The sequence below is a fragment of the Fusarium musae genome, chromosome 1 (assembly GCF_019915245.1).
Source record: "Fusarium musae strain F31 chromosome 1, whole genome shotgun sequence".
Lineage (NCBI taxonomy): Eukaryota > Fungi > Ascomycota > Sordariomycetes > Hypocreales > Nectriaceae > Fusarium > Fusarium musae.
In genome coordinates this window covers 949475-975679 of record NC_058387.1, presented here as the reverse complement: position 1 = coordinate 975679, position 26205 = coordinate 949475, and the positions used below count along the sequence as shown (strand labels likewise).

Below are 26205 nucleotides of genomic sequence, written 5' to 3'. Positions count from 1 at the left end.
TCGCGGATATTGAATCCCGGCGGACCGTCGCGCTGTGGGCCTGGTTAATGCGAGTTACTCCTGAGGCGCTGTGGCTGGAAGGATTGCTTTGAAGATGTTGGTTGATGTTAATAATAAAGAGTATGTAGTGTCATCGCTTATTCACTACTGCTGAACTGCACAAAAGTGCTCTCATAGCTGACAAAGTGGCCAACACAGCCTAATTTGCCTCCAAAGTGACATAAGAAAAGACCATCTGTAATCAAGCAACAGCGTTGCTCGACAAAAGTGAAGCCATTGGAAGCATTGTCTGCGTCTAGAAAGAAGCAGGGCTCAAAAGGGGGCGGACGGACCGTGTCTGCGTCAGAGCTCTCAGTCTCGGTGAGCACAACACGCGACATATGACAGACCCCACGAAATTGGGCGGGACTTGGGCCGATTGGATTATGAACAAGGATCAATTCAGCTTTTTCAATCCGGGGACGTTGGGCTGTGAGGAATAAGAAAGAACACGCCACTTGCATGACAGAGGTCAGGTTACTTGGAGTGAGAAAGCAGCTCACGGAGAAACCGTACAGGGTGCCCTTTTGGGGGGATTATTCTTCACGGATAGAGAGGCATAAATGATACGTGTGTTTTTGAGGAGAGTTTTGTCGATCGTTTAGAAACTCGTAATGCTTACCAGTAGACGTGTAGTTTTCTACGGGTCTAGATGGCCTCATATCAAACGATACATGGTGGATAATGCTGTAGCAAAGACGAGACATGGTGAGCGAGTCTAGCCTCCTTGGCTGATCTCTCGGCATTGTAGCCTAGAGTACTCGCTAATCAAGTACCTATAAGTGCCCGTTTCAACCTCAAGTCTCAGCCTTTGAGTAAAAGAGAGAGTGAAGCACTTCATACGGAACTCGGCCGTGGATGTGGGTCTGGAAGCCCGTCTCACCGGCCGGTAACCTCCGTGATTGGACCGCGCTTGTTGGCCGGGCTGCCGTCGCGACATTTCCCAGTCTATTCAGCCCTGTAAATATCAAGGGAATAAGTAAACAGAGAGGCTTTGGCCATAAGGGTACACGGCGATGATGGAAAAGGGAAGGTAGAAGGATAGAAAGGATATTGCTCATAACCTGAGTTGTTGAATTTACCCGGTTAAATTGTGCCTTTCTATCGCTGAGAACAATATTGATGCCCGAGCAGGGGCTTACATGGTAATGCTGCAAGTCATTCTAGAGCCTTGCCCTATATGAAATTCGATCATCTTCACTGAATGACGAGGATCGAATTCTTGTGGCCAAAATATGGGGGTGAACAACATGAGGCGCAAGATATGTATGCCCATAATCAAGATCAAGAGACAATGGAGCGAGTTTGGGGGTTCAACGCCCGCAACACTATCCAACATCCATATCGAGATGAGAACAGTAATACATAGTTAGAGCACATCGTAAAACAGGGCACACCGACTTTGCCTGGGGAAATACCATGCTACGTTAACTCACCTCCATCGTCCCAGAACAGGCCCAACAAATAGGATCAAGTTCCCCCCCCAGAACCTGCACTCCAAAGAACTAGGATATCTGTCCGATCTGCTTCATAGAAGATAAAAAAAAAAACAGCGCAACCCCTTTCCCACGGAGACTGACCGTCTACGTTTCGCAAAAAGGGAACATCATCAGATGCTTCAACCCTGGCCCGGAGACCAGAACCCGAAAACCGCGTGTTATTTCTCTCGGCTTCACGTCACCGAATCGACACTGACCGAGTTACCCAATGTAGTAACAGGGGGGCTGCCGCTGTAAGGTGAGCTGACCTTGACTACGACTGAGACAGAAAAATCATCGCTGGCTGGGTTACTTATTTCGGTCTACGTGAGGCCGCCCGTAAACAAAAGAACTTGAAGAATAAACCAGCAATTTTAATTAAGTCTATGAGGGATATATACAGCCAGCCAATGCTAGAGGCAGAACGGTAGGTGTCGGTGTAAGTCAAAGAACGACGAGTATCACCGAAAAAAGAAGACAGGGGAGGGGATCAAGCGCAAAGGTGAGCGACCGAGCGAGCGAGAGCAATCGTCATCCTCATGCCCCAATAATACAAAGGAGAAAGAAAAGAAAAAAGCGGATGAAAACGGGGTCGTTGATTTGGGTACAGATCATGTAGTTGTCAGGTATCTTTCTGGCGTGTTTCTGGCCGCGCTGGTACAGAGGGAGGATTAATACGGGCGATGCTGGGATCGGGATCATCAACAGGGCAGTGCTTGTAAAGGTTACAGAAGCCTCAGGTACCGGGCACGTTGGGCCCTTTGACCTTGGTTTATGGTGCGCGGGCTCCCGTTTGAGGTGCCGGATTTCCATGCTTGTAAATTTGGAGGCATTTATTTTATTCACGTCCTCATGAGAATTGTTTAAAAAGTCGGTGGCTCTGCCTCGACGAGAGTTCTTTTGCTTTCTCTCGATTCCGTTCGTATACTACTTTCTATTGCATCACTCATACATAACATAACCATCCATCTCATATATATCCATCCATCCATCCTCTGGATATCTAGCCCCCCTCATCTCTATCATAACAACTCTTGCATTACACGTCCTTTTCCCCTCCACGCTAAGGGACAGCTTCAGCTCTCAAACACCAGAAATTATTGCCGAGCTTCCCGTTCTACCCCTCCACTGAACCTTCACGGCTGCGGCTTGCCGTCATCGTCACTGTAGCTCTAACCAACTAAAACGAGCACATCCAAAGACGCGCCACGCATACCAAACACTTCACTGCACTATACGAAAGCAAACAAGCAAGGAAAGGAAAAATCGGCAGCTCCCGTTTTTCCCTTTTTGGCCTACTACATTGCACTACATTAGACTTTGTGTGTGATATCTACTGCCTATATCAAGAGCTACCCCTCTTCCCCCAACTCTTTCATCATGAGTCTCGTACAACATTCTTCAAGTGAGGCTGCCTCACCTGTTCCCATCATCGAGACAGACGACCAAGGAAGACCCGTGAAATCAACAAGTACAAACGGTTACTTCCCCTCCTCCAGCGGCCAACATCTTCCTTCTTCTGCCAACGGAACTGTTACTCCTTCGTTCATCGACAACATGTCCCATCTCTCTGTTGTCCGTGCCAGAGACGACTCTGAAGCTGCGTCTGTCCGCTCCACGAGCTCTCGCACCTCGAGAAAGCCCCAGATGCAGCTTGCGAGCTATCAGGATGAGTTCACCACCAGCGTCTACGGCTCTCGCTTTGCGGGCATGGATCTCCCCAGGCATCATATGCCAGAGAATGAGATGCCCCGCGACATTGCGTATCGCATGATCAAGGATGATCTGAGTCTCGACAACAACCCCATGCTCAAGTAAGTTTCCATTGCCTCCACTTTGATGATCCGAAAACAGCTGCTAACAGCTACTTCACTAGCTTGGCATCTTTTGTTACTACTTACATGGTACGTAATCAATCCATATCCGTCGTTTGCCAAGCCCGCCCACGGGCAGCGGAGACGAAACCATTTATTTCTTGGCTCTGGGGACAACACCAGCACTGACACTAAATTACCCCACCGTCGTATCTCTGAATAGCTTCACTAACACCCACAACAGGAAGATGAAGCCGAAAAGCTCATGGCTGAGTCCTTCTCCAAGAACTTCATCGATTACGAAGAGTACCCTCAATCCGCCGACATTCAGAACCGCTGTGTCAACATGATCGGCGATCTTTTCCACGCGCCTCCCGGCGAATCAGTCGGTACATCCACTGTTGGTTCATCAGAAGCTATTATGCTCGCTGTCCTGGCCATGAAGAAGCGCTGGAAGAACCGCAGGCAAGCTGAGGGAAAGAGCACCGAGCACCCCAACATCGTCATGTCATCTGCTGTGCAAGTCTGTTGGGAAAAGGCCACTCGTTATTTCGAGATTGACGAGAAGCTCGTCTACTGCACTCCTGATCGCTTCGTCATGGATCCTGATGAGGCTGTTGATCTGTGTGACGAGAATACCATTGGCATGTGTGCTATTCTCGGAACTACTTACACTGGCGAGTACGAGGATATCAAGGCCATCAACGATCTCCTCGTTGAGCGAAACCTTGATGTTCCTATTCACGTCGATGCTGCCAGTGGCGGTTTTGTCGCTCCATTCGTGGTCCCCGACCTAGAATGGGATTTCCGATGTGAAAAGGTTGTTTCCATCAACGTTTCAGGTCACAAGTACGGTCTTGTGTACCCTGGTGTTGGTTGGGTCATCTGGCGATCTCCCGAGTATCTTCCTCAAGAGCTCGTCTTCAACATCAACTACCTCGGAGCTGACCAATCCTCTTTTACCCTCAACTTCTCCAAGGGTGCATCACAGGTCATTGGCCAATACTACCAGCTCATCCGTCTCGGAAAGCATGGTTACCGTGCTATCATGAGCAACCTTACCCGTACTGCCGACTACCTGACAGAAACCCTGGAGAACCTGGGTTTCGTCATCATGTCAGAACGATCTGGAGCTGGTCTCCCCCTCGTTGCCTTCCGATTCAAGACTGTTGAAGAGGGCGGTGATCCTGATCGCTACTACGATGAGTTTGCTCTCGCCCACCACCTCCGATCTCGAGGTTGGGTCGTCCCCGCTTACACCATGGCTCCCAACTCTGGTGTCAAGATGTTGCGTGTTGTTGTCCGAGAGGACTTTACAAAGAGTCGATGTGACCAGCTTATCTGCGATGTCAAGCTGTGCCACGGTCTTCTCAAGGAGACGGATCAGGAGTCTATCAAGAAGCGTGAAGAGTACATCAGGAATCATATTTCTGCCATGGGTCGTGGAAAGCATGCCCACCCTGTTTACAAGGTCAGTCATTTGCATTCTGTAACAATTGCTCATTTACTAACATATCTCAGGGCGAGTCGCATTCTCTCCAGGGCAAGACTGGCAAGACACATGCTATTTGCTAGATTTACATAGACGGATATACGATATAGGATACCGGGGATGTTTGGCGTTGAGCGTGTCACGATGTGCGTTTTGTATACGGACACAGGCCATCAATTGACTTGAATTTAATCTACATTCTGAAATGTTTTTCCACATAGCTTTGTGATTTCCACTCGTAACATGGTTACATCTCATCTAACTTAGTGTTAAGTCCGATGACTCAATTGGCCCCTTTATTCATATCCATAATTGACATTCGTCTCATCATATTAATGGCAATCGCAAAACGTAAATCAGTATATGGTATCTAGCCTTTTGTCTAGTCTCGCTCTCATCTTAACATCAAACACTTTTAACCAGTAATCATAAAACACCAACTCTATCTCTATCGAGTAGCAGCAATAGCGGCCTCCACAATATCTAACCCCTGGTTGATCTCCTCATCAGTAACAGTCAGGCTCGGCACAAATCGCAATGTGTTAACGCCAGCACTAATGATGAGCAAGCCTCGCTCACGGGCAGCCTTGATAATGGCTGTAGGATCCTCAGACAACTGCAGACCCAAGATCAGACCTCGACCACGGACCTCTGTGACAAGATCGGGATATTGGCTCTGGAGCTTGGCGAAGCGCTTCTTGAAGATCTCGGACTTGGCGCGAACGTCGGCTTGGAGTTGTTTGTCAGAGAGACGGCCGACAATGTAGTGCGCCAGACGGCAGGCAAGAGGATTTCCGCCAAAGGTGGTACCGTGGTCACCGACCTTCATCTTATCAGACACATCCTGCGTAACAAGCACAGCACCAATTGGGAAACCATTTCCGAGAGCCTTGGCTGTTGTGAGGACATCGGGATGAGCCTCCTTGGGCAAGTTACCGTGAGCCCAGAGAGTTCCTGTTCGGCCGAGACCAGACTGAATCTCGTCGTAGATAAGAACAGCACCAACCTCACGACATCGCTTCGCAAGCGCAACAAGGAACTCCTCAGTCGCAGGAGTAACACCACCCTCACCCTGAATAGGCTCAACAATAACACCGCATGTCTTCTCAGTGACCAAATCATTGATCCCAGAAACATCGTTGTAGTTTCCCGTCTTAAAGCCAGGGACCATGGGCGAAAAGGGCTTTTGGTACTTGGGGTTCGGTGTCGCGGACAAGCTGCCCATAGTTCGGCCGTGGAAACCATTGTTGAACGAGACGATCTCGACCTTCTCGCCTGAGGGATCGACGACCTTTCCGGCTTTGCGGGCGAACTTGATAGCGGCCTCGTTGGCTTCGGAACCAGAGTTGCAGACGAAGACTGAGGCGGCGTTGTGCATGGCACCTGATTCGAGGGTTTTTTCGACGAGGAGCTTGGAGAGGGCGCCCGTCCATGGGTTGTAGTAGAGGTTGGAGGCGTGAACGAGAGTTTGGGCCTACCATTGACCGTTAGCAACTCAAGTTCCACCATCTAAACTATAGTTTTCTTACCTGCTCGTTCAAGATTCGAGTAAACTCAGGATCGCAATGACCGAGGCCATTGACAGCGATACCGGCTGTAAAGTCCAAGAACTTTCGGTCCTCAGCATCCCACAGCCACGAGCCCTTCCCCTTGACAAACACAGGCGGAGGACGAGCATATGTGGCAACCATATAAGGCGCATGCTCGTTCACAATGGCAGCGCTCTTGGAATCAGACGCGACGTCGGCGTTCGGTAGCGAAGCGAAACCTCGGCGGACGATCCAAGGACGGGCGACGGCAGCGCAGGACGCCAATCGAGCTCGGAGGGGAAGTCGCATAGCCATTGCGATTGTGTATTATTAAATAAGAAGAAGATGGGGGAAAAGAGAGGAAATGCAAAGGTGAAGTGAGTGTAATTGGGTTTGGAGGGGAAAGAGAGAGAGAATATTTGTGATTCTTATCTTATCAATCGCCTCCGCTATCGCAGTTGGACTTTGACACTAAAAACTTTATTCGAGTCACTTGCCTGCCAAAAAAGGATCCAATATGGAGACGTTTTGACTCAATCAATGGAATCATATTTAATCCTTGTTAATTTACGATGAATTTATATTGAGGAAACCTCGAAAGCGCGCCTTTGTGGTGTCATCTTGTTATTCAGAGACCAATGCTCTCGAAACTGAGTCACCGCGTGAATACTCATCAAGAGGATGAATGTGCATCTATCCTTCAGACAAAATTCATGACATCAGTCACAGTATATGACCTGGTGAGTCTTGTAGAAAACGTACGATGCCCGGGTAGCTCTGTGGTAAAGAGTATCGATGTCAGTTACTGGTAGCTCAAAACTGATCCAACATCATCATCTTGAAAGTCGCTTGTCTCCTCTTACACTGAAGTGTAATAGACAAGAAGGCTCACTATGTGACCAAACTATACCAATGAATTCACGTCAATCGTACCTATGATATGTTTATTCTTGTGCCAGTGTTTCGTGTAAAACTGGAGGCAATAAGTTAAGACGAACAATAGACTCGACGTGTCATCTTGGACTCTTGACTCTACCAATAAAGTACGTTACTCTATTATTTCCCCGAGTAAGCAATTGAGAAGCATGTCTCAGACATATGCAGTTTGTCAATTGAGCGAGTCGTGTTTTGTCTTGAGGCGACTCCGATCCTAACATTCCAACGCATGAAACATGAACATCTAACTGCATAGAATCTTACATACAGCTCGCAAACAATACACCGGACCATCTTTTCTCCAAATTCGGATCATATTAGAGATGAAATGATGTAATAGCCATTCCGTCCGGTTGATTCTTCAGCAGTGTCCCGTTTCACCGCCCAGCCAAACCCGACGCCAACATACAACGGCATTCCAGTCCATATCCTATAATTAAAGCCCGTTATACAACATTGTCACTATATCCAATCAAGTCAAAAACCGTTGCGCAGCCATATACAAGTCCTCTTTCATGTGAGCGTAGATCTCTGGATCGTGCACCGCTGGAGGAGTAAAGATTCACGCCACCGTTGGTCGCAGCCTTACCAATGCGTGTGATTAGTCCTCCGTCGACGATCCCGATGAGTTGAGTGATACAAGAGTCACCTACCTAATTGACGCAAGATCCAATACCCGGAGTGTAGAACAATATCCCCCTCCTCTGGCTAAATCATGGCGTCCAACACTCACACCGACTATACTTGGCGTTGTTCTCCTCGGCGCCCGAAGATCAGGCTGGAGTCGCACTCGGCCGGACTCGCACCGATCCGAAAAAGGGATTTGTTCGTTGTAGATCTAGACTTTTGATGGCAACATGTCTGCATGGGCTGCGAGAACAAAGAGGGTGTTGTGCAATTAGCCTATGACCCAAAGACTTGGAATTGGGAAACCTGAACGAAAGTTTCTTAAACCAGAATGGTTACACACAAACGGGACGATTCGGAGACTCCACAAACCGGTCTGTTGGTTCGTAGTCTGAAGCGTGGTATACTTCAGCTTGTGCCTTTGGCCTCAGGTACAGAAGTCTATTAACAAAGCTACACACTTTAGACTTGCCGTCTCCTGAAGAATAATACACTTAACTTAGACGTTGGAAAGTCAAATAAAGCGTAACGGTTATTAGCATTGCACAGATAAGCGTTTTCTCACCGTATTGCCATGTTATCAGCACAAGTTGGTCCAACCCCAAATGTGTACGCCACCAACTCCTTTTCCTCCTATAATATGCGAGACATGACGACGTAAGAAAAGGGCCTCGGAGAAGGCGGTACAAGGCTGGGCGATGCTGATGAACTATTGACAACTTCCAAGGCATCGCCGGATCTAGAATGTCTGTTGGATTGTTCACAAGTGAGGGCATCGCCGTGTACACCCACTCCTTTAGAAATAGGAACCAACTGCATATATGTCTTTCCAACAACATCGAACTCTATCCAGAGTCCTGTGTAACGACAAACATGAAGATTCTTCGAGTTCATTGGGTGCAGGAGTCTTTTCTGGATGCGTGTGGCTCGAAAATTCGCTAGATCGTGGTCTTGGGGGTATTATTCATGTGATAAGTGATGCAGCTGGGAATGTGATATGGCAAGTTTGCTAGTCCAGGCCTTTGGGCTTGTTAACAGCTGAGGTTGATGGTGGAGAGATCTGTCGAGAACTGAAGTTGATCACGATGAAGAAGGGGTTTGGAGTTGAGGAGAAGCTCTATCTTGAAGTTGTATAAGTGGAAGTGATGGCCAAACGAAAGAAGAGGTTCATCAGAGCAACTATCGCATCATCTCTTACACAGATATCTCTCTACCTCTCTTCTTATATCATTGATTAGTGTTGATTCAACTCAACATGTCTTCTATCCTCCCATCTCAGGCCCTCTCTTCCCTCACCATCAACCTCATTCCCACCCTTATATTCTTCTCTGTCTCTGTCTACGTTCTTCCAGCACTGACTCGCCATCTCCTAAAATTCCTCTCATCTCCAAGCTCCTTCAAGGAGAAGTCCTCCATCAATGACACCCCTTCCATCTCCAACCTCCCCCGCCTATCTGGTGTTGTTCCCTGGTTAGGCCATCTCTTTGGCCTGACCATCGACAGTACTCGCTACATCAACCGTCTGATCAAATCCACCACTGCACCAATCTTCACTATCAACATCCCCTTTGCACGAATCACTGTCTGTCATCCCAGCATGGACCGAGTTCTCTCTCGTCACGTCAATGACACTGGCCTTGCCCAAGTTCTTGTCTACGTTGGCCCTCGCCTCTTTGGCCTCAAGGAGGAGACTATCAAGGCTGTCTTCGGTTACAACCCTCAGCCTTTGCACAAGCAAAAGTTTGGACACGCCGAGAACATTGTATCCCTGAATCAACGCTCTAGCAACAACATTAGGGAGCGTGTGATGAAAATGTCCGAGACGAATGAAGTTCTTGTTGGACGTTGGGTGTTTGAGTTGGCTGTCTCTGCTACAGCGAGTGCAGTCTGGGGAGTTGCCAACCCCTGGAGTATGGATCAAGACTTTTCCAACGAGTTCATGTATGTTCTACCCAATTTAATCTGACAGCAAATACTGACAAACTTTAGGAAACTCAGCGAGACATTCGATACTCTTGGACGGCCCATCGCTTGGCTTACAGCAAATTCAGCCTGGAACTCTCGCAAGTACCTTCTCGCCAGACTTCGCGAATTCCATCTCGAGCACCGCGAAGCTCGTGTTAAGACTACCGCGCACAGTATCAACGTCGTGGCCCATAGCGATCCCAACTGGGAGAACAACCCAGACTACTACCACATTGAGATGGTCTCAGCTCTAGGTCTCCTGGCAACCACTAGCACTCTTGCAGTCTGGCTCACACGCCACTTGCTGACTGATCCAGAGTTGATGAAAGTCATCCTCAATGAGGTTCAACAGCTCAAACACGTTGAAGGGGAAGACAAGCCGCGTCTTGACTTTACCAATGTTCGTTCTGAGTGCCCCTGGCTGATGGCATCTTGGTACGAGACTCTCCGTCTTCACATGACAGGAGTCGCTCGCATAGCTCGCCACGATTTCATGCTCAACCTCCCCGACTCGGATCCCATTGCCGTTCCTCAGGGAGAGATCTTCATGCTCCCAATGTGTGCATCCAATCTGGACGTCGACAACTGGGGCCCTGATGCCGCGACCTTCAAAGCATCTCGCTTCATCAACAAAGTCGGTGAAGTCTCTGGAAGTGCCGTTCGCAAGGTCAGAGCTTTTGGAGTGGCTGGTAATATGTGTCCTGGCCGCGTGTTTGGCACTGATATCGTCTTTTCTGTTGTTGCTACTATGCTTCGAACTTTTGACATTGAGGCTGCTCCTGGTGAGGAGTTTAGAGTGCCGACTCTGCGTGGAGGATTCAACGTTGGGTTTGAGAGGTACGGGGATGATATCAAGGTGCTTCTCAGAAAGAAAGGCGTCGCTTGAAGAAGGTTTGGACCTATACTGAAAGGGGCTGGAACCGCGAAGTAGTTTCCAAAGATGAATCACGAATTTGGGAGTACCGGAGTTGAAGTGATATTTCTCAATATATGATGATCTTTAAATTATCTTGCTATTCGTTGTGACTTACCGGTAACCTCAGTCTGGCACCCAGCATTTATTCCTTGTAGCCCGAAAAGGACATTGTCTGGTGCTCATAACGACGAAGGGAGCCAGTTGGAAAAGGGACATACGACACGGCAATACTCCCATAATGTCGTTCTCAAGCTCAGTGACCATTAGAGCATCAAGTATGGCATTACTGTATGTCTTCTCCTTGAATCGCTTCTAGTTCTCGTTGTAGCACATGGCGACCATTAAGTAGAAGATGAAAGAGATAATGGCTCAACGAACTCAGCTCAGAAATAATTCATTTTTCTCCTAGTGTGTGTGGATGCTTCCCAAACTCCATAGCCAGTGTTGCTTCACAAAGCGAATGATTAAAGTGGTGCAGATCATTTGGGAAACGTCCCTGGTATTCACTATCTTTTCCGCTAATAAAGTAACTAGATCCTTTGGCTATAACCAATAACGAAATCAAGTTCGAATCTCGAGGTCCGAACGTCGGACAAGAAGCCACCCATTTCCAATTGTTGGATGATTCAACGCCATCACCAATGCCAATAAGGAGATGCCCCGATGTGCGCATCATCCTTACAACCCCATTTTCCTTATTAATCCCATAATATCCAGCTTAAGCACGACGAGCCTTCTCGCTGTGTCCCTTGATGACGGTGGACAAGTCGCCAACGGGGATTTGGATGGGGAAGTCGACGATGGCGAAGAGGACAGCGATGAGGATGTACCAGCCAGACATGCATGTAACGAATCCAAAGGCACCACCAGCCTGTGACAAGTCAGTAAGAGGTCAAAGTATAGTATAGGAGGAGGCATACCACCAGGAGCTTTTGTGCGAGCTTAGCGTTTCCAGTGAAGTCATCGGCCAGAGCCCAGAAAGCAGCAGTGATCATCAAGAAGCAGAAGGTCAAGCTGAAGAAGATCATGACGAAGACAACGTTGGTTCGGAAAGCACAGATGAGGAAGATGAAGGACAAGAGACCCATGAAGAGCAACCAGAAAGCTGTGTATCGTCAGCAAAAGATCATCATCCAGCATAGTAATGTAGACTCACCAAGACTGGCGTTGAAACCTCGAGTAGCAAGACCCTCAGCAGAGGATGTGGCATCGGCGGGAGCATAAGAGGCGTAGGCAGCAAAGGCAGGGATGAGAGTGCCACCGTAAGAGAACCAGAAACCGCCGAAGGAGCAGAAGACACAGGCAGGGAAACTGTTGCCGAGAACCCATTCGAGAATACCACCGATGATCATGAGGAGACCACCCATGAAGACGTAGACGGCGCTGATGCTGATGTTAGACGTGTTGATAGGGAGTGTTAGGGGATGAAGACGTACTTTGAGGCAGCACCACTGCCACCAGCGCCTCGCCAGCCCATGAGATCGCAAGTCAGGGGTGTGAAAGCGAGGAGGAAGCCAACAAGAGCACTATAATAGCTGTCAGTAATAGACATCTACAGAAGGAGAAGTCAATCGAGCGTACATAGGTGTAGGGTTTCCAAATGTCTGTCGGAGGTCTCCCTTGACTTTGTTCATAGGCGAAAGGTAAAGCTTCTCAAACAACTCAGGGCTCATCTGAACACTCTGGGCAGTTCGCAACCTGTTTAGACTCTCCAGGCGCTGGGCCTCGGGGTCGAAGCCATTGAGACCATCGTGCTTCTCGTTGAATTGCTCGCTGTGCTCGGTGGTAGCGGCCATGATGGTGATTTCGTCCAGGATGGGAGATTGTTGGGAAGAGACTGATCTTTCTTAGTGAAAAGGAGAAGAGTCGCAATGAGTATATAGAATCGAAATCAGATTATGGGGTAGTGAAGAGGAGAGAGAGACAACAAAGTCAATGCAGATGCAGGGACAGGGACGGACTTATATCAGGCCATAGCTCCCCTAATATATATAAATTACAAGCCAATACGGAGACATAAGCTCAAAAGCCAAGCCTGGCTCCCCCAGATTGGCACGGAACAGGGGCGCCACCCTTTGATCCGGCCCCATGTTGCATCTTGGGTTCATGTTGCTTTTGCTTCTGCTTCCCCAGGTCCTGTGTGGTCTGTCCATTCAGTCGCAGATCTCCACCACTAGGAGAAGAGGAAACAACAACGGCATCTGAGCGTCAGGAAAGATCAGCCCGCCTGTCCGTCTAGAAGCACAAGCAAGTATTGGTCTGGTTGGCATTGGCGCCGTGTCATCCGAGTCAAGGCATGTCTTCGATTCATCAAAGCCACAGCAGGGTTGGAGAAGGAGAAGGTCTAACTCTCCGATTCGACGAGTTTTGGTCTCGGTCTAACCTCTCGCAGCCTAAAGGAGTGTAGCATCGTACCCCAGCTTGGCGTTGCGCGTTTGCGTTTGTTCGTTGCGGGGGAGGAGTTTAGATTGGCAGCGCTAAGACCTTGAGTTGGAGTTCACAGCTTCTCTCTAGTCTCTACTAACCTCAGATGCCACCATCTCCACACGATCCCTTCGCCCGGCTGAGGGAGACAGGGACCAGGGAGGGAAGCAGCCTCACCGTTGATGCATTCTGTGCGGGGGGGGGTTTTGGGTTCTTTTTGGGGAGAGTGAATGTTCTACGCGTATCAATTGCTAGTTGAGGATAGTCTAGATCGAGAGGCAAGATTGACTTTTGCGTTATTCCCCGGCCAGCTGAGGTGCTGTGAGGGGAAGATTTGGGTGACTTATACAGGATATAGGAGAAACAGCACAACAGACAGAATAAATCACTTACAGAACTGTAGTCTGGGGAAAGGATTGAAATTACCCAACGAATGTGTATATTATGGATACGTATCAGAGATCACCGGGGCCCCGGACTGGTACTACCTCCGTGCATCTTAGAGTTGGTGGTCTAAGAAGCAGAACTTCGGATCCGCTGCCAGATGAGTGGATATCACTATACCATGGGATGTACATGAGATTTACGGAGGAGGCCTATAAGGTTACGGCAGTGGTGTAGGGGCAACGTGGCCGTGGCAGGGTACGTATAAGTCAGTCAGTGTCTGGGACAAGAAGCTTTTGTTGATGGGTCGATTATGATGCGTTCCAGTTTAGCTGGGCTGACAGAGGAGACAAGACCGGCTGTTGAGAGTGTTTAATCTCTGTATGGCTGGATAATAGTTGGTTACACGTTGTAACGGTCGTTGACTGACTCGAGAAATGCAACCCTCTTCTCCAATTCAGATTCTGATGGACTGTATCTCTGCTCACAATGAATCGAAGAGCATCTCATCAGTCAAAGCGCAATTCAGCATTGACTGTCACCTGATCCCACTCCCAATACAAAAGTGCATCGATCGTCACGTCCAAGGCCAAGAACGTCCAGAGTCTGAACAACTCCCTTTTCCCTTTTCCCCATTGCCCCAGATTCTGCCCCTGCAACGCCCTGAGATGAGGGGAAACAATGGTTTTGACTGCGGCTCCGTGGTTTAGTATCACGCTAAATCGCGGTTCCGCCTTTTAGTGCTCTCGCTAAGAATACGGTACTTGCAGTGCAGTATTTCCGGGGGTCGTCGGAAGAACAAAAGACCGAGACTCGACAATCTCATTGGTTGGTGAACTCACGCCGTCATTGATGGCATTTGGTCCACAAGTTCCATGCTATCAACTCGACTCGATCATTATGATTTACACATTTCAATCGCCATTTTATAACCGCATCGTGATTACAAGACTCAATAGCTTTGTCTCCTGATAAAAGGGCTCATCATTATCGACAATTGATCCATCATGGCTTGCTCTGGTCCCTGACGTCTTGCTGTTTATGGTATTGACTTACACGTCTATGCTGTCATCATGAGTAGCCCATATGTCATGACTGTATCAACGACGTCACAGACAGAGACAGTAAAAAACAAACAGAGGAGAGAAATCCATTCTCTTCACCAAACATTGTCCAATTGATCTCATCTGACCTCTAACTATTGCTCTGCAACACACCAATTCTAAACACTCAAACATCACTCACTCCCTAAAAACACCATCAAAATGAAGGCAGTTTTCGGTGCTGGCCAACAAGGTTCCGCTGCAGTTCCCATCATTTCAGGCGTAGCAGCTCTCGGTGCAGGTGTCTACTACCTAGGCAGATCCAAGCCCGAAACCACACCTGAGCAAGATCGCAGGGGTCGCGCGGAAGCCAAAAAGGCCGAAGGCCTCAGCGGCGCCGGCATTGGAGGAAATGCCGTCACGGGCGGCCACGAGCTTAGCCACGCCAACTCGAACCGCAAAGAGGGCACCACAGCACCTCCCGAGAAGCTTCCCAGCGGTGGAGTAGGCGGCGGAGTTGGCGCTGGCGGCTCCAACGTTCGAACTTCAGTTGAGATGTCTGCCAAGGACCAGCCCGGCACGTCGAGCACTTCTCACGGCAGTGGAATGCTGCAGGGCTTGTTTGGCACTGGGGGACCTAAAGCTGGTGACGGGTCTGGACAGGAGACCAAGGATACGAGAGTGGCTAGCAATTACGATGGCACGCCAACCAAGAGAAGCGCGACGAAGCACGACCAACATCAGCCTAGAGTGGACAAATCAGGTGGTGGCGACGACAGCAATAGCAAGGGTGGTGGTAGCAGCAGCGACAGCAAGAATAGCAATGACCGGTCAGCTAGTCAGTCCCTCCAGGGCGCCTTTGGACAGGGAGGAGGTAATGTCGCTGAGCGCGGTGATCAGAGCCAAGGATTCCGTGATCCCCGAGTTGCGAGCAATCACACCGAGACGACGACCAAGAAGCATGCCAACTAGGAGGGACAGAAAACCAAGTCGTAATAGCAGGAGTTTCTTAAAAGAAAAATGAGCAAGTTTTACCGAGTTGCCTCGTCGACATAATCTCCTGAAAGTCAAGGATGTCAAATCTAGAATCATCTCGTGAAACAAGCACGTTTAGTGAGACCTAGCAACGCCGTGATATTGTGCCTAGCAACATAATCCAATCTCCCGTGAGCGCATGGTTGAGTTGTTGAGCTGAAGTGACCTGCATTGCATCGCCAAGCCACTCCCCATAATCCTCCAAGACCCATGTTCCAAGAAGATCAACAAAACGTTACTAGATCTGATCTGATCTCATGTGAAAATGGAGAAAGAGAGAGAAAAAAGGAGAGACTGCAACTTGAGCGACCAATCGAATAGTGTCACCGCCACGCCCTCCGTGTCTCCGGATCTACCCCAGATTGCAAGTCCCGTTTCCCCAGACCATCCACCATCTGCCGTGTCAAACACCTCCAGCCTAAGCATTCTGTCTGGAAAACCACCATTTCCCCGGGAACTTTTGCTCAATGCTTGGTGGGTACGTCCAGAAGATGAGGAACGCAGTGACTTTGTTGAGAATTCGAGCTGACCTTGATTGATTTGGCATGTAGCGGCGCCAGAGCTTGTATTCGGAGACAAGGAGAGTGTTTCCAAGAGCGTTGATGAAACGGAATAACCTGCATTGTTAGTGTGATTCCTTTGTAGGCTTGTAGACTTACATGTTGCAAGCAATGAAAAAGATTGTTGCAATGTCTGCTGCTCGAACTCCCTCGGTTCTATTCCCCATGGTCCTGACAACACCCGTAAGGGGCGGAATCCAAAGCCCAAAGATTCCCATTTCTAGGAGTAAAGACCAGTGATAAGTCCTCATCTCTGAGCCTCTTACCATACTCAAGCAAAACACCCAGCATGCCATGAGAAAGTTGACCTATACTCGTCAGCACAACACTCTCTCCTCACATTCACTCACCTACCACTGTAGGTCCAACGACCAGCTTCTCCTTTTTATAATTCTTCCAACACAACGACGCTGCTGCTATGGTGATCGCACACTGCGCACACCCAACCAAAAAGTAGTACAGCAGTATCATCCGATATCGCCTATAGCACACACGATGGAACTCATACTCTTTCCACGCCGCATCCGACGTAACAGGAAATCCACAGTATCGACATACACAGACCGTCGCAAACGTTCCGAGGGTATACATACGGCCCACGACAAAACCTCCTCTTGAAGAAACACAGTCGAGACATTCGTTGGCCAGAGGGTATCTCGCGTCAGACTCATCGGCATGGATGAGGTGATCTCTCATCGCGTCGTAGCGAAGACAGCGAAAGCATGTTGAGAGGAGTTCGAATTTTATGCTGGGGAAGACTTCTCGGATGAAAGGTTTGTTGATTGTGTAGCGGAGGAGACGACATGTTCGTCGGAGACTCTCAACTTCGCCGAATGTGAGATGCTGCAGGATCATGAGTTGGAGTTCTGCTGGGAGTCGAAAGAGCTCATTCTCGGTATTGACTGCGATCAAGCTGTTGTCGTCCTTTGATGTTCTGTGGATGAGTCGTGATACTGTCTCCTTCTGAATATCCTCCTCATCACCGCTTGTTGAAGGTGCTTTCGTGTTATTATCATCACTAATAGGCACAGCCTCACCGCAAAACTGCAGTCGCAAGTGATCGAGTGCTCTCACAGAAATCATTTCAACTCAGGTTACCGCATCGCCAGTTCCCATGATGAAGGCTCCAAGAACTACTTTCCCGCGAAGAACCTTACAGTATCTACCTACATACACACAAGAGATCTGACCTTTAACAACTCTCGTCAGCTCCAACCAATCTTTTGGACTTCAGCTGACGATTATGGGTAATTCTGACACTTAGCTCGAATATTACTCGTCAAGGAACGTCGGATAAGCAGAGCTCGGATTCTCCAACACAGTCAGCAGACGTGCTTACTATCGTAAAACCACCACTCCTACTGTTCAAAGAGCTTAAGACTTTATTGTATCCAACATTCTTGGGCTTTTGCCGAGATACACTTGTTTTAGTGCTGAGTATTACTCTTCTTCGTGCTGTTGGCCCAGATTAGTTGGTAGATTGGTTGGCTTATAAGAGGTTTGGTCTGCTTCGGAGAGGCACAGCATGGCCGTTGTCGTCCCAGCATTGTCCACTCGCTTTGAAACATCATTACATGAGCTACAGGATGAATATATATCTTGGCGATCATGTCGAGCACTGCAGTGTGCGCCTTAGCCAGGCACTCAGTGATATCCTCTATCCACAAACGTGAGGTGTTGAGATGCGACAGCGTTCATATTGTTCTTTTATCTCGCTCCAATACAATTGCTTCCCTCGAAAGTTGTTCTTCTGAATCTTCATAGCCAACCTGCTATATGATACTCAGTAAGTTGGCGTGTGTCGTCAGTTCAAGGAACAACGCTTCTGTACACCATTTCGTTCCCACCTGTGAAAGTTACTGACCAGAACTTCGCGATTAGCAAACATGAAGATAAAATGCGCAAGCTCACAGTAATATGACTCCAATAATTCAATAGATTAGTTTTGCAGCATATACAAAGCATGCGGCGGAGGTCGATAGGCGCGAATGTGTCAGTCTAGGGTATATAGGTATGGATGTATCAAGGAAGTTGACAGCAACAACTGTCCGCTGCACATTTCCGTATCGTATTTGGTGATGCGGCATATATCAGATTGTTTAATTGACTGAAATCTGTCTAGAATTCAGTTTCGTTGGAGAAACGTCGCGAAGCCTCAAGTAGTCTCGAGTGTAAGGGCTCGCTGGTGTCTAAAGCTAGACCAACATTGGATTACAAGATCGCCAATACTGCAAAGTGTTGGACCAGACAAACACTGATTACATCTGAAATTGAGTTAAATAGTTCGTCATTTGTACCTGGTATCATATGCATTCTTACCATGGTGTAGTTGCCTTCTTACTTACACCAGCTCCAACCAACACAACCAACGAGGATCATAGAATGTATCCTTCAGTACCAGACACCATAATGCTGATTTCAGCAGGTATATTCCATGAAATTCAAGTATCATACCGGAGCTTTGGGTTAAAAAGAATAAGGGGATCAGTCTTGGTTCCCAGAGTCACGTCTTTTGGTTGTTGATGGACTCGCGCGACCTCGAATGAAGCACACGATAAAGTCCTGCATAGGGCATTTAAGACACCTATGAGATATCACTCCACCTGAAACGCTCATTTGGCTCGAAGCTTTGGGTAATTTCAGCTCCAGAAATCCGACTACGAAGAGATTCCTTCAAATTAGCCAGTCCTTTCCCGGAGAAGATATTGATGCCATCCTTAGCAGCGAGCTATATCCATCGTTCAACTATAGGCGCTACTGCACTGTCTCATCAAAAAAAACAAGAGATCTTCTGTATTATTGAACATTTCATGAAATGTGAGTGAGCTGTGTTGTCAAAAACTTCAGGTAGTAGTATATGTCACTTGCTCAAGCCCATGCACTCTCGAAACATGCGAATTTGCTGAAAGCCTGTTTACAAAAAAGCTACTAACTAGATTCCAACACACGGCCTTCATTGGTAAGAATCATAGTGGTTTCTGCCATAGTGACCGGAGCCTAGAGATCTTGGATATTGAAACCATGATAATACAGCTGAATCCGGACTGACATTGTTTTGGTCAACATTCATTTCTGAAAAGCTAAGCAGGGGATGCTACTACGAACTTTCATACTTAACGGTTCTAAGATCGCTCTACGGACATTCAACTAGAGAGTTGGTGAGATTAGGTGGCATGGATAAACCATGAGCTTGACGACAGCTATGAGTTCAAATATGTTAACCAGCTGCGAAGAATCATTGCTACATGACACCCCTAATTCACACAAGAAAGACTGTGATGATTCTAGATGATCACAATTATTCATCGTGTTCAGTCGGCCTAGGCCAGTTGAATTGATGACCAATTGATGTATAGATCTAATTTGGGAGTGTTTCGTGTTGATATTGAGCTTGTAATACTTAGATAGTTCCTTTCTTCTGAGTAAGTTATATATGCCATTCAAATCTGGCCTCGTAGCTATTCTATCACTTAATAGCATTGATTTACAGGCCAATACCATCATACTATAATTGAGTTGTTCCTGACAATCACCGTCGAGTCTTTGGGGCATGTCCCGTTTAGCTGTCAGCTATCCGCGTTGCCTATCCCTTAAGTTTGCGAGAGGACACCCTTTCTGTCAAAGATCTCCAATAATGTGGTCTATTGGATTTAAACATTTCTTAGCCTTATTGCTATAATTTACTGACGCTGACTGATTTGCAGCTGATAACTGAGTACCAAGTCTGTTTCTACGGGAAACATCAGAGGTGCTATCTCGGATTCCCGGGCATCTGACGGAAAAGCTCTCGGGCCCGTGTCCGCGGCCCGTGTCCGACGGTCTCTTCTGCCCTCTTGTTCCGTTCGTAAACGCAGTGCTGTACATAATGACAAATTGACATGATGACTCATGCGGTGACTCAGCTCGCTATGACTTGGTGCGACCCTTGCGTCGCGCGTGCGTTTATCCGGCCCAGCAGGTTTAGTAGAATATGCTGAGGAGAGATCGACAGGGTGGAAATGGGCTATTGCTACGTAGAGGTTGCAACCCATTTCTTTTAGAAGATAACAAAAGATCACAGTATAACCATAGTGTTAGATGTCCAAGTTTATTGCAAGCGGTCTCAAGATCGACATCTCTTATTAATGTTTTGTTTGCTGCTTGGCTATGAGTTCCACAGATCAGAGGTCTTGATGTGTAGGAATCTGTGTACCTACGGTAAATGATACGCCTCCAAGCGATACCGGATACAGACAGACAACTCAGTAAGCATCACCCCGGGGTTGCAATTGGCCAAGTTGATGTTGATATCCCGTTGCAACCACTGTGTATCATAGACTGAATACTCTCACTTCCTCACCACATCACCAACCTACGTACGTCTTGGCGTTACCCTATACAATTCCACTGCAATAACTAGCTATAGCCCATTTATTCTATAAGACCGCCGCCGTTGAATCTCTCAGCCTTGTCCCGTCTTCGGGGCGCATCCCCGAATTTCCTGTGCGATAAAAGCCGCGGCCCGGGCGGACCTCAGCTCGGCCCCACACGGACGGGACCGGACCTGAACTCTTTTGAGCTCTTTTGAGCTCTTTTCTTCTTCTTTCTTTTCGTTGCTAGAACGGACGGCACTGACCACTATGACGAGTTTCTTAGGTGCTTGTGGCGTGATAACGCACTCTTAGCAGTCCGTGTGTTTTTCTAGTTCAGGTCTTAATTAATGACAGGTCATTGACAGCTTTGTAGGCCGGCGCAAGAGTTTTTCGCCACCTGTTCCAAGTAATCAGCAGAGGTTTACCGACCCGCCAAGGACGAAATTTCGAATTTCGGCCTACTTTCCAAGGAATTCCTCATCTCACGCGATATTGATCCTCTCTGCGTCCCAGTGGGTGCATTCCTCCCATGTGCGTTCGCCGAAGCTGCAGTATGCAAGAGATCAATAGCTTGAACGAACTCCCCCATGTCATGCCATGCTCTGCCAAGGATTAATAGCACCATAGCACCATAGAGCTGGTAAAGATCTCGATGACAGCCGCATACTCTGCCCAGAAGAAGGAAAGGAAAAGCACTGGCAGACCCGAGAGAACGGCTCACTAGAACAGCCATGCAAGGAACGGGAGTGTCCGTTCCCAACTCCTCGGGAGGAGCGGAGCTTTGCCATAGGTCCCCGATACGTATGATCCCCGAGAACCCTGGCCGGCAGGCAGCCACCTGCGTCGACACCAGGTGAAATGTGTAGATGCCGCGGCGATGCCGACGCGCGATGCGACGCCCGTCGCACTGCGTTCCGGCTGCGTGGGACAGGTCCTGGCATCAAAACAAGACGATGTTACGCTCCAGAATTCCCCTGATTCTTCATGTTGCAGAAATGTTATCTAAAATGATTACAATTATGCCCCAATGGAGGCTAGACTGTTCTGCAACGCACATTAGCTGGGCCTGCTTTCCAGGTTTCCAGGTCCAGGGCGTTCTAGACCACCGCAGCACGAGCCTGCAGTATGCACGCACGAATGGGGACGCTTTTGTTTTGGTCTTGAGAGAAATGAAACCCAAGACAGAGACCGACCTGAACTGAAATCAAACCCAAATGCTCGGCTTCATTCCTGATTGAGAAGTTCATCCAGCCATTCGGGAAACCGTTCTGGTGAGGCACTGAGGCTAACGTTTACGGCTCGGGTCGCTGCGCTAGCGCCAAGAATGCACTGCTCGTATTGGGCCCCCGTCTCCTGCTTGGGGCTCCGTTGCGAATAGCTTCAAAGCCGCCAAACTCTATCAATTACCGTGCCTTGTGCCTGTAGCCCGCTGATTTTAGCCAAAAGGGGAGAGTTTGGTTCTAACACCAACGGTCCGGTCAGATTCCTTGTTTCCAGGTAAGCTCGGGCCCTTTTTCTTTGCAACGCCCTCCAAGGACTGGTCAAGATCAACTCTCTGTGCCGTGTGCCACCAAACTCTATAATCAACCCGTCAAAGACATCCTTACCCACAACGCAGAACATCTCCGTCTCTCCCCTCTCCCCTCCCCCCCTCGTCCATGATGCACATGCACGAGGGTTCGTCCTTCTATGCAAGGCAGGGAAAAGGGTCCATGGGTAGGCGAAGTTTTCCTTGTCAGCTGAGGGTCTAGACTCTAGTTTGCATTGACGCAATGCAGGGCACTTTGCTAGGAACCCCTTTGGCACCATTTGTCATGAATAGGCTGCCTATCGTGGACGACGCGTTGACGCGATGTTACTCGCTATAGCTGTCAGCTTGCTAGTTAGCTAGTCACTGTCTTGGAATCCATACCTCGGCTAGCAAGCGAATGTTTATCATCTCCTTACTTAGGAATGTGGTCAGAGGATTGTCAGGTTTGTGCTGACTGTCAATGTCCAGACTATGAGGGAATAAATCTGTATTGCATCAAAGCGCAACATCAGAGGAATTCGTCATAATGGAATCAATCCAAAAGACGAATTATGCATCGCGTATTTCCCCATCGGATTGATTATAATTATGAAACTCAATGCTAAGCGCACCGTTGACGTTGTTCGGTTCTCTCTAGCCCGACGTCAAAACGAGGGTATCAAAAGTTTCAGAACCAGTTCCAGACACACAAACAGACCCTTTGACAGACTATTTGATAAAACAAAGTTTGAAGTGTCCGGAGTATTCCTCGTACAATTTCTTCGGGCGGTACTTAGTTTAGACGCCCGGCTCATCTCCAATAGTCTGCGGTTTTGCTCCGTAGCGCCCTCTGGTGAGTCGAAACCTCGAGCTTCCCAAGCCAGTATCCATGGGGTGGACCAGGCGGACAGGTTCCACTGGCAGAATTGCCTTGCAGCTTGAGGTATTTTGCCCTGCCTTGGAGTCGAAACTGTTTTAGCTCAAACAGGACGTCTTTCATCGCGTCAAGCTCAACCCTTGTGGGCTCTTTGATGGCGGCTGACCTATGCCGACAGGGCATGATCGCCATACACCATGCTGTGTGAAAGACGAGTGCCGAAGAGGGGACGCCCGCACGTATTTGTGCAGGGGAGGCCGGTCCGATACGATCATGCACTTTGTAATGCAACGCCAGTTCTCGATAGTCTCGTAGCATGGGGTTGCTACTTTCGTTAGAGGCTGAGCCGACCCATACCTGGACCCTAGTGGACTTTCCATCCACCCAGACGTCTATGTCCAGGTAGTCAGTCTCCTGCTCCTTCTCCCTTTGGGAAACGGAAAACTCTGTCTGTTCCCGTTTCTGAGGGGGAGAGATAGCTAGCTCTCGAACGGGCCGTGGGTGCCCGCTGGCCTCGTCATCAAAGAAACTGAACCCCTTATCGCCTGAGTTCAGCAGTTCCTCAGCATCTATTTCGCCGGCAGTGTAGGCATCGCCCTCGTAAGCATCCTGCTCGAACTCGAGCCGGAAGTGACAGAGGCCGGCCAAAACGCTGGGACCCCGCCGAGATGACAGGTCAAAAAGCGCACGCTCCTGCGCAGAGAGGAGTTTTAGGAAGGAAATCAGTCTATTGATCAGCGGGCCGCTCGAGCGTCGCGGAATATGTGTCAGCGTCAGTGAGGTGATGCGTGGGTTCATATCAGGGACAAATGGCTCGGGGAAGGCCATGTCAGCCCGCGGCAGTAGTATGTTCTCAGCGATGTGCAGACAAGCCATGCTGGAGAATCCCTCAAGTTCCAATGTGGGAATTTGAGTCACTACTGAATGGTGTAGCTTGACTACCTGCAAGTTGGACGACAGCACGGGTCGTAGTGTATGTGTAGCATAAAAGCCATAGAGTTTAGCCGCCTTAGGCCACCACACTGCGGCCATAGTCCCTTTCAGAGGCGGAACCAGCATCATCGAGTCGCAGCTAAACTGCTCGAGGCGTCCACGGCACAGCGTAAGTAGCTTCATGACGCTGAGGGCTGAGACCCCATTGCCAGAGAGGTTGAGATGCGTAAGCCCTTGCGAAGCTTGAAAGCTCGCTGGTGGGAAATAGGGGTCCTCGCCTAGGAGGCCCCGGCAAACGGCGTCCGCCGCATCTGATTTGATGGGGAACATCCCGTCCAGTCGTTTAGATGCACATTCTTGGGGCAATGTATCGTGAAGATCATACAACGGCGCGTCGACGAAATGTCTGTTTGGGTGACTGAAAGAGGCACTCCATTCAGACTCAACAATGCGAGTCCAGGTCCCAAAGTCAGGGGTTGTGCGTCCGAATTCCAGCTTACCCTCGACATCAAAGTTGGTATCTGGGGGAAGATCGGATGGACACAAACAATGAGCCGCGATACTATCGAGCGCCTTGTCTGTTAGCTTGTTATTACTCAAGTCCAAGCTCCATAGACGAGTTCCAAATCGAGCGGTTAGATTCTCAACGGTGGTGTCGTCGACCTCCTTGCCTTGGATTTTCAGGGCACGTAATTCAGGGAGCACATCATCTTGGAATAGGGGACGGAGTGATACCGAAGTATACGACAGATCTAGGTAGACAATTCCGCGAAGGGTGTTGATGAACTTGTTTGACAGTGACACGGGGCAACCGGCCATGCTGAGGAGCTGAAGCTGATGTCCGACCTCTGCCAAGGATTCAGAAGGGTCAAGATCTTCATGGCCATCGATGAGAATACAGATCAGGTTTGGTAAGAACTTGAGTGCATTCTTCAAGCTCGTATTGAGGTTGGGACCCATGCTAAGAGAATATGTGTCCCTGATGGAGCGAGCATCAAAAACTCGAACAAGGCTCAACGTCTCGGATCTTACCCGACTGACGCCGTTGAAGACAGAGTTCATCAACCAATCCATATCTGACGAAACTAATCAGTTTCCTGCTGTGAAGACAAGAGACTAGGGAATTGTTGAGTCTGGCTCACCATATTCTGCTTCATCAAGGCTGGCAACAATGTCTGAGCGTGGGATACGACTCCATATGCGTGGGGCAAAAACGTCCCAGTAACGGCGACTCACGCCGCACAATGCCGGGTAGTCTTTGGGAGATACGTAAGGAGCCACTAGGGGCAGCCAGTCGGGAGAGATGGCATCTTGGTAAGATGGAAGCGAAGCCATCGCGAGATTGCTAAGTCAGCCAGGGCCAGCATCGAGACAACCAGGCTCCGGGATCCCCCCGGGGTTTGCGTCGGTCGAGATAATCCGGGCTTCACACTTGTAAGATCATGTGCATACAGTAAGAGAGAGATAGCGGGATAGATAGAGAGACGGGAATAAAAAGTGGTGACGCTCCGCTCCTCAGCTGGTTGCTAGCAGTAAGTGCATGTGCAGGCAGTGGAGATTGATGATATGACATTGCTCAGACGGCAATACTCCGCGAATTTGCCATTGGTTGTGACACAGTAGCCAATGGCTAGCGCACAGGCCTCTTTGTGAGAGCCTCTCTAGCCTCTCGCCTCTCTAGCCTTTGCAGGCAGTGGAGGCAGCCTGTTTTAACGGCTTATGCCAAGATCGGAGCTAAGTTACAGGGGCGTGGCGCACTGTGTCAATTCCGTCGCTAGAACTGTAGGGCTTCCCGTCGGCCAGGTCCATTCGTCATCAGTGACCTTCAGAGCTGAGTTAAGATTTCGACTTTGAGTTACAGAGGGTCTGTATCCAAATCCTTGAACAGCTGTCAAGACTGCAGTCGATCCCAATGTAACCCTGCGAGATTGACCAACAGGCAGTTCCGCGGGAAAACAGAGCTGTCACTGTAACTTCTCACAACTCGACAGATTATCACCTCTCGCTTTGCATGGCATTACATTACATTACAGTGCAGTGCAGTGCAGTGCAGTGCAGTATCCGGTGGCAGGCATTCCATCTTACCTCATAGTATCCCCACAAAATACCATGTAGGTCATGGTCCTGTCCCTGTCTCGCCTAGCAGACTTACCAACCAATTCAACGCATTCTTTCCCCGCGATCTATCACATCTCTCAAATCCAGTACAGTACAGGCGCGCAAATGCTTGTGATACGTTCACCCGACGGGGGGAGACTCCGCCTGTACAGTATCTAAGATTACTGTGTGTA

General features: G+C 48.8%; 7 protein-coding genes across 7 annotated transcripts; 3 read left to right on the top strand and 4 right to left on the bottom strand.

Annotated features, from left to right (window-relative positions):
• Nucleotides 1-2897: 2897 nt before the first annotated feature.
• Nucleotides 2898-4906, top strand: J7337_000308 (uncharacterized protein; the record flags this gene model as incomplete). Its single annotated transcript, XM_044818066.1, has 4 exons — nucleotides 2898-3331; nucleotides 3394-3421; nucleotides 3576-4802; nucleotides 4853-4906. 4 exons carry the CDS (start codon nucleotides 2898-2900, stop codon nucleotides 4904-4906), a joined length of 1743 nt encoding a protein of 580 aa, XP_044685768.1.
• Nucleotides 4907-5271: 365 nt separating this feature from the next.
• On the bottom strand, nucleotides 5272-6667 carry ARG8 (acetylornithine aminotransferase; the record flags this gene model as incomplete). Its single annotated transcript, XM_044818065.1, has 2 exons — nucleotides 5272-6297; nucleotides 6353-6667. The coding sequence occupies 2 exons, from the start codon at nucleotides 6665-6667 to the stop codon at nucleotides 5272-5274; spliced, it is 1341 nt and encodes a 446-aa protein (XP_044685767.1).
• A 2503-nt stretch (nucleotides 6668-9170) lies between these two features.
• On the top strand, nucleotides 9171-10766 carry J7337_000306 (uncharacterized protein; the record flags this gene model as incomplete). The annotated part of the gene is made up of 2 exons (XM_044818064.1): nucleotides 9171-9856; nucleotides 9905-10766. The coding sequence occupies 2 exons, from the start codon at nucleotides 9171-9173 to the stop codon at nucleotides 10764-10766; spliced, it is 1548 nt and encodes a 515-aa protein (XP_044685766.1).
• A 748-nt stretch (nucleotides 10767-11514) lies between these two features.
• J7337_000305 (uncharacterized protein) lies at nucleotides 11515-12592 on the bottom strand (the record flags this gene model as incomplete). Its single annotated transcript, XM_044818063.1, has 5 exons — nucleotides 11515-11667; nucleotides 11717-11901; nucleotides 11953-12179; nucleotides 12233-12322; nucleotides 12378-12592. The coding sequence occupies 5 exons, from the start codon at nucleotides 12590-12592 to the stop codon at nucleotides 11515-11517; spliced, it is 870 nt and encodes a 289-aa protein (XP_044685765.1).
• Nucleotides 12593-14869: 2277 nt separating this feature from the next.
• J7337_000304 (uncharacterized protein) lies at nucleotides 14870-15619 on the top strand (the record flags this gene model as incomplete). The annotated part of the gene is made up of 1 exon (XM_044818062.1): nucleotides 14870-15619. One exon carries the CDS (start codon nucleotides 14870-14872, stop codon nucleotides 15617-15619), a length of 750 nt encoding a protein of 249 aa, XP_044685764.1.
• A 481-nt stretch (nucleotides 15620-16100) lies between these two features.
• Nucleotides 16101-17325, bottom strand: J7337_000303 (uncharacterized protein; the record flags this gene model as incomplete). Its single annotated transcript, XM_044818061.1, has 4 exons — nucleotides 16101-16299; nucleotides 16342-16462; nucleotides 16509-16550; nucleotides 16836-17325. The coding sequence occupies 4 exons, from the start codon at nucleotides 17323-17325 to the stop codon at nucleotides 16101-16103; spliced, it is 852 nt and encodes a 283-aa protein (XP_044685763.1).
• Nucleotides 17326-22915: 5590 nt separating this feature from the next.
• On the bottom strand, nucleotides 22916-25249 carry J7337_000302 (uncharacterized protein; the record flags this gene model as incomplete). Its single annotated transcript, XM_044818060.1, has 2 exons — nucleotides 22916-24990; nucleotides 25057-25249. The coding sequence occupies 2 exons, from the start codon at nucleotides 25247-25249 to the stop codon at nucleotides 22916-22918; spliced, it is 2268 nt and encodes a 755-aa protein (XP_044685762.1).
• Nucleotides 25250-26205: the final 956 nt, after the last annotated feature.